This window comes from Nesoenas mayeri (assembly GCF_963082525.1).
Source record: "Nesoenas mayeri genome assembly, contig: SCAFFOLD_35, whole genome shotgun sequence".
Classification (NCBI taxonomy): Eukaryota; Metazoa; Chordata; class Aves; order Columbiformes; family Columbidae; genus Nesoenas; species Nesoenas mayeri.
Window position 1 is genome coordinate 63553 of NW_027659961.1, and position 7850 is coordinate 71402.

Sequence of the window (7850 nt, forward strand, 5' to 3'; positions counted from 1 at the left end):
TCTCATTAGGACGTGTCTGAGCTGCTCCTGAGCCCCTGCACACACAGAGCTGCCCCTGGGCAGTGCCAGGAGGTATGAGCAGGACAGAGTTGAGCACACAGCGCGTGGGACGGGGTCTGTGACACTGACAGGGAGCAGATCAGGGACAGAGACACAGCTGCAGGCAGCACAGACATGGGCAGGGAGAGGGATGTGGACCTGAAATTCTGGGGAGGGGATTCGGGACTCCCTGCAATCCCCTGCAGTGCAGACACATTTCCCAGTGCAACCCCTGGTCTCCTCTCCTCCCCAGCAGACCCTCTGCCCCAAAGCCATGGGCTCAAGGTCACAAGTCTCCACCTCAGCAGCTGCACCTCCAGGTGAAGGGTTCCTGGAACATGGTACTCAAAAAAGGTGCTAAAAGTACTTGCTCTCCAGTGTCATTATGTGGGTAGCAGCAGCACAGTCGGGTCAGGAGAAGGTTTCACAGCATGCCTGTCTGCTTTTCTTTCCTTGCTTTGTTTTCTGGTAGCACTGCAGTGTCCTTCCCTGTTTCTCCATCTGTCCCTGGTGCTCTTGCTCTCTGGGGTTGGGGTGGGCATGAGTATCAGTTTTTGTTCTGACAGTAGTTCAGTGCATCTTGCCTCACAGGTGTGTTCATGGAAACCAGATACCCAAGCTGCATTTTAAACTGTGATGAACTGTTTTTCTCAGCTGGTAGAAAGAGAGAATTGGCAGAAAAATCCCATCATTAGGGAGGGGGTTTTCCAGGAGAAACAGTCTGTTTATTTTCCTCAGAGAACTCTCCCCTAACTTGTCACTGTCCTTTCCTCCTTGCACAGGTCCCCATGACCAGAAACAGCCAATGTCCAACAGCAGCTCCATCACCCAGTTCCTCCTCCTGCCGTTCACAGACACACGGGAACTCCAGCTCTTGCACTTCGGGCTCTTCCTGGGCATCTACCTGGCTGCCCTCCTGGGCAACGGCCTCATCATCACCACCATAGCCTGGGACCAGCACCTCCACACCCCCATGTACTTCTTCCTGCTCAACCTCGCCCTCCTCGACCTGGGCTCCATCTCCACCACTGTCCCCAAGTCCATGGCCAACTCTCTGTGGCACACTAAGGTCATTTCCTATGGAGGGTGTGCTACACAACTCTTTCTGTTTCTCTTTTTAGCTTCAGCAGAGTATTGTCTTCTCACCATCATGTCATACGACCGCTACGTTGCCATCTGCAAACCCCTGCACTATGGGACCCTCCTGGGCAGCAGAGCTTGTGTCCACATGGCAGCAGCTGCCTGGGCCACTGGGTTTCTCAATGCTCTGTTGCACACGGCCAATACATTTTCACTGCTCCTGTGCAAGGGCAACGCCCTGGGCCAGTTCTTCTGTGAAATCCCCCAGATCCTCAAGCTCTCCTGCTCACACTCCTACCTCAAGGAACTTGGGCTTATGGTGGCTAGTATATTACTAGTATCTGGCTTTTTTGTGTTCATTGTGGTGTCCTATGTGCAGATCTTGAGGGCCATGCTGAGGATCCCCTCTGAGCAGGGACGGCACAAAGCCTTTTCCACCTGCCTCCCTCACCTGGCCGTGGTCTCCCTGTTTCTCAGCACTGTCATGTTTGCCCACCTGAAGCCCCCCTCTATCTCCTCCACATCCCTGGACCTGGTAGTGTCTGTTTTGTACTCAGTGGTCCCTCCAGCAGTGAACCCCCTCATCTACAGCATGAGGAACCAGGAGCTCAAGGATGCCCTGAGGAAACTCATATCTTAGTTTTTTTCTGAAGCAATAAACTGCCCATCTGCTTCTACACAGGAGTTTTAATATAGCTACTTACAGGCTCAACCTGTCATCTGGATTTTCTGTTGTTATTAGTTGTTTTCTTATTGTGATGATGTTTTCAGCCTCTTTCTAATCCCCTGTCTGCTTTTCTTTTATAACCACTGGCTGTTTAAATGAGGAACAGTACACGTCTTTTCTCTAAACAAAATAAACATTCCTGTAGTTACTTGTTTTTCACTATATCCTTCCTGCAAGGCCTTTTTGCACGTTCAGGGACAGTTCCTGTGATGGGTGAATGGTAAAAGAGTCCATCCTGGCAGCCCTGCCAGGGAGCAGCAGCGCTTGTTCTTCCAGAGCTGTTCTGGTTCCACTCCACACTCTCCTTCTCATCCCTGGTGTTGGTGCAAGGCCTGAGTGCTCTGGCAGCTTGGTCACCGTCCTGCTGTGTGTCAGTGCTGTGGGCGCAGGCAGGGACAGGCAATGGGCATTGCTGTCACACAGCTGGCCTCACAACAGTCTTTCCAGATAGAAACGTGATCTCCTTAGGGCAGTGCATGATGGTTTTTATCTTCTTGCAAAGTTTCTCTCAAGCATATTCCTACAAAAGTCACCCACAGATTAAACTCCAGAGTACAGCTGAACAGTGTGTGTGTGCAGGGCTGGCACACAGCAGTGTCCTCTCACAGCCAGGCTCCTGCCAGAGACCTGCAGGACCAGCAGAGCAGGGGCTGGGCTGTGCCCCTGTGCACTGGACACCCCATGGAAGGAGCCCCAGGTCAATCACCATGGACTGGCCCCTCACAACCACCATTTCCAGCACTGGCCTCTCACCCACAGAGCTTGTTCTTCCCTCCATGGATGGACACTCAATGAATAGTTCAGCAGTCTGTGCTGCTTTGTACAGATGAAATGTGAGCATGCACATCACAGATGTGAGGTGATATGAACACGAGTGAGTACAAACAGCATCAACTGTTCCTTGGGGTTCCATGAAAACCTGTGGCACACACGAGGTCCTGAGGTCACTTCCTGTTGGAATTAACACCCCATGGGAAACTGCCTGAATGCAGGACTAGGTTGTGCTTCCTTAATTGAGCTCCCCGTGTCCATTCCTCATGACGTGGGACATCTCACATGAGTGCAGAGCAGGTGACACACCACAGGGCTGAGGTGTCTCCCGTCCTTTGGGAGTGGCAACAAGAGTCCAGAGGGACACTGTAACTCCTGCCTCTGTGTGTAAAAGGGACAGACTCTGTCTCTGAGCATCCCTGGGTGTATAAGGAGTCCATGAGGTAGGGTCACTTGTGGATGTTTGATGAAACCCTGACATTTCTGTGTGTGACTCCAGGAACAAACTCCACAGACCCACTGAGATTCATCTCAGCTGCTGGGACAGGCTCATTGCAAGTGCTCCAGTCTGCTCTGTCACCCTTGCCTGTGATTCTGGGTTGTGCTCTCAAAAGTAAGACAAAGTGTTAAGAGGGTTTCTGAGGTCTTTGGAAAAAGCAGATATCGAACCCATCTGCATGAAAAGCATGGTCAACCTGCCGCCATACCCGGAATTTTGCAGGGTCACAGACATGGTGTTCCTTGGTCTCTTAGTAGCCAGATCAGTGATCTCTGGGCTGGAGAATTGGAAGCTGGGTGGGAAGTTGGCTGGACAATCAAGCCAGATGTCATCAGCGGTACAGAGCCCTCCATGCAGCCAGTTACTAGTAGCATCCCTCAGTGACCAGCACTTGGACCAACACTGTTAAATGTCTTTATTCTCCCTCTGTGTGATGTGACGAGTGCACTTTCAGCTTCTCTGTGGATGATGCATAGTTGTGAGGAACCCTTGAACAACCTCGCCTGGTTAACCCTGCCTGGAGCAGGAGAGTGAGACAAGTGAGACAAGGCCTCTCTTCACACCTTAAGTTATTCTGCAATTCAATGAATCTTTCCCTTGGAGAGGATTTTGAAGGCAGAATAGGCAGAAAAAGAATGAAAAGAATAAAAAACAGAAAAGGAGTTCTAAATGTTGTCAACAAAAATACAGCAGTTCCTCTGAAGAGTGTTTTTCAACTCAAATCTCTAGTAGGGAACATATTTGATAAATTTGATAAAACAAGTATACCTTTATCTGATTGGGTCCTGGGCCATAAAAAAGGTGATGGATAGTTATGGTATTATGAGTACAGTTGTGTCTCAGACACTCATAATCCAGTCAGAATCCTATGGCTGTGAAGGGGACTGTGGAGTCAGTTCTGTGTCTGGAGGTGACAGCCCAGCAGCAGGGACATGGCTGGGAAAGAACCTCTGCCTAAGTCTGACAGATCCTACCCAGGAAGAGATCTTGGAGACAGGTTGTCACATCCATCCCACCTGAGAACATGATGGGACAGCAGCAGGGACATGGTCGTGTGCATCAGAGAAGCTGAAAGGCCAGCAGCACTCATGGGATTTAGGAGATCATGGTAAGATTACTTCTCTTTGGTCAAGTGCAGACAACTAGAAAAATAACAGGTTGGGATCTCTGCTTGATGGGCAGTTTCTGAGATGGTAAAGCTTCCAAAGCAGTGGGAAAAAAACAGCAGAGAAAAAAAAAACAAAGCCAGCAAGTGCAGATGTGGAAGAAGAGAGTGGTTATCAGGAGTAAGAAATGTCACTGGAAGGGCAGTGCTGTGGGGCAAGAGGTGACCCAGAGGGAGCTTGTTTGTGTTCCAAAGAGCAGCCAGTGAGGGTGCAGACACAGCAGTGAAGGTGCAGAAATGCTGGGGTGAGAGCAGTTGGGGAAGCGAGATGGGTGTCTGCAGCCTGCAAGGAAAGAGGGGCAGGGGTAGCACCATGTAGAGCAGCCTGTGGTGGAGATGGCAAAGGGCGCTGTAAGGCTGGATGTCCCTAAAAGAGCCACGGTCTTTGTCCCCTTGGCTCTGGCTGCTGTCCCTGACAAAGAGGTCTAAGAGGAGACACATGGTTGTCATGGCCATGGCACCCCATTGCCTCCTTGCACCCCCAGGGAGTGTCACACCATTGTCCTGCACTGGGCATCACAATCCCCACAGCCCCAGGAAGAGCCCTGAGCCACACGTGAGGGACAGGATCTCCCTTCCAGGGGCAGGGGCTCAAGGCTTGGCCATTGTCCTTCATCAGACAAACCAAGGGCTTTCTCAGCATCAGAGCTGCTGCACTTGGCCTTTGCCTGATGCAATCACTACCTCCAATTATCTGCTCTAACGAGTCCCTGGGAGGCTTTGTCAGTAACAGCCTTCAGTGGGGCCCATTAAAGCTTCAAGGTACTTTGGAGTTTGCTTCTGCCTTGGACTTATTATATTATTATATTCTTATTATATTCTATATTCAAAAACATGTCCAGGGGAAAGATTCGTTGGATCATAGAGTCAGTCAGGTTTGAAGAGAGCCCTGAACATCTTACTTCAGTCTCCTTCCCTAAGTAGGGTGACCAGGTGAGGTTCTTCAAGGTCTTTGCTCAGCTTTGCATCATCTCCATCACAGCACAGAAGGGAGAATAAAGACCTTCAGCAGTTTTGGCCCAAATGCTGGTCACTGGGGGATGACACACTAACTGCACAGAGGACACTGCATCACAGATGATATTTGGGATTGATGTTTCAGTGAATTTCCCACCAAGCATCCACTTCTTCAGCACAAACAGCATCAATCCATCTATAATGACACCACAAGAGACCATGTCCAAGGCTTGGCACAATTTCATACACAAAACCTGCCTGTCTTTTTCCTGCACAATTTGGTTCACAAGTCTCTCTCTTGTCCTTCAAGTGCCTACAGATGGCTGCAGGAGAACTTGTCCCATCACCTTCCCAGGGACAGAGACATGCTGAGCAGCCTGTGATCCTCCCCATTCTCCTTCCTGCCTTTCTTGAAGATGGGTCTGACGGATGCCAGGATCTCCTCGATTGCACTGTCATCTTGAAAACACAATCCAGAATCACAGGGCAACTGAGGTGAATCTCACTGGGGCAATTTCCTCTTGTCCTATCACTTGCTACTTGGGAGAAGAGACCAACAAGCCCCATGTTCAACTTCCTTTCAGGCAGTTTTAGACAGCGATAAGGCTTCCCTCAGCCTCCTGTTCTCCAGGCTGAACAGCCCCAGCTCCCTCAACCGCTACTCATCACACTTGTGCTCCGGACACTCAGCAGCTTTGTCGCCTCCTCTGCACTCTCCCTAGTATTTCAATGTTCTTCTTATGATGAGGGACCCAAAATTGAACACAGGATTCAAGGTGCGGCCTCACCAGTGCTGAGTGCAGCGGCACAATCACTTATCTAGTCCTGCTGGCCACACTATTCCTGATACAAGCCAGGATGCCGGTGCCCTACTTGGCCACCTGGAAACATTCTGGCTCATATTCAGCCAGCTATCGATCAACACCCGCACATCCCTTTCCACCAGGCAGCTTTACAGCCACTCCTCCCTGAGCCTCTAGCGCTGCCTGGGGTTGTTGTGACCCAAGTGTAGGACCCAGCACTTGGCTTTGTTAAGCCTCAGACAATAGGCCTCAGCCTCATGATCCAGCATCATTAGACATGGCCATCCTCATGTCCCACGTCATGAGGAATGGACATAGGGACCCCAGTTCAAGGCAGCACATCTTAGTGCTGCATTCAGGCCTTCATGGAACCTGCAGGAATAGCTGATGGGGTTTGTACTGAGATGGGTTCATCTCACTTCGTGTCCATGATGTCCATACCCATATCCTATCCATACAGTGGAAACATTGCCTTCTGAGTTACTCATTCAGTGTCCTTGTGTTGAGGGATGAACAACCTCTCTCAGCTGGGGTGAAGGGCCAGTGCAGGAAATGGTGGTTTTGAGGGGCTGGTCTGTGGTGACTGTGCTGGGCCAGTTTCCCCAGGTTGTCCCATGAACATGGGCACACAGCAGCCCCTGCTCTGCTGGTGCTTCAGGGCTCTCCCAGGAGGCCTGGCTGGGAGAGGACCCTGCTGTGTGCCAGCCCTGCACACTCACACACTTCAGCCCTGCACTGGTATTTTCTTCTCTGGGGCATTTGCCAGTTCAGCCCTCCCACCCCCTCCTGAATTGTGCCACCCCCTGCCCTCTCCCCAGCCCAGCCCGGCAGAGCAGCCACACTGGAACTGGAACTGGTCCCACAGCAGTGGGGTCCAGTGCGAATGAAGGACAGTGAGAATGTTCATCCAGCCGGCAAGCTGAGTGGGTCTCCAGCACAGGCAGCTTGCAGACCCAGGTCCAGACTGGCTCCCCAGGACAGCATGAGGCATTTGGCCTAGGGGATCCTCAGGACGGTCCTGCGGCCACAGTGCCAGGGCCACCTGCCCCAAGCTGCCACCTGCAGCAAAGGGTTTCTCTTTCCATGTCTTTCCTGCACACATACAGTGCCCCACTCTTCTCCTGGAACATCCCGTCTCCCCACAGAGCCCTTTCCCAAGAGAGCTGATCTGTGCTGACCTCGCCAGCTGTTCCTGCCCCCCTTCCCACTCTCCATACAGCTGCGACCTGGCGGTGCTGCTCTGCAGAGCAAGTGGGCTGTGGTGGCCAGGTCCATGGGGTGAGTCCGCAGGCTCATGCTGGTCAGGGTGGGAGGAAGACCCAGCTCAGGGTGGCTCCTGCTCACTCCCCCTCAGCACACAGACATGGCTCCTGCAGCCCCAGAGATCCCAGAGAGGGGATTCTGGGCAAACAAGTCAGTGCCGGGTCCTTTATTTCATTTATACACACAGAGAGTAGAGCTCCTTATTTACACAAAGACTATGGGACACACCAGACAGGTAGATATGGATACAGCCATAAGAAGACAAATAATTTTGCTTGTGGATAGCATTAATACAACCAAGAAAAGCAAACACCGAACAGAAAAAAACCAACAACAACAACCAAAAAAACCAACCAACCAACCAACCAAACAAAAAATAAACACCACAAAAGTTACAGAACTCAGGTTGAACTAGTAATGCATTACATTATGAGTGACATGCAGAAGCATGAGGTCACTTCATGACAGCTTTTGAAAAGAGAACAGTCATCACTTTCCTTATAGATTCCTTGAGCTCCTGGTTCCTCATGCTGTAGATGAGGGGGT

General features: G+C 51.1%; 1 protein-coding gene across 1 annotated transcript; it reads left to right on the forward strand.

Annotated features, from left to right (window-relative positions):
- Positions 1-844: 844 nt before the first annotated feature.
- LOC308052576 (olfactory receptor 14J1-like) lies at positions 845-1759 on the forward strand (the record flags this gene model as incomplete). The annotated part of the gene is made up of 1 exon (XM_080364645.1): positions 845-1759. One exon carries the CDS (start codon positions 845-847, stop codon positions 1757-1759), a length of 915 nt encoding a protein of 304 aa, XP_080220771.1.
- Between the last annotated feature and the right edge of the window lie 6091 nt (positions 1760-7850).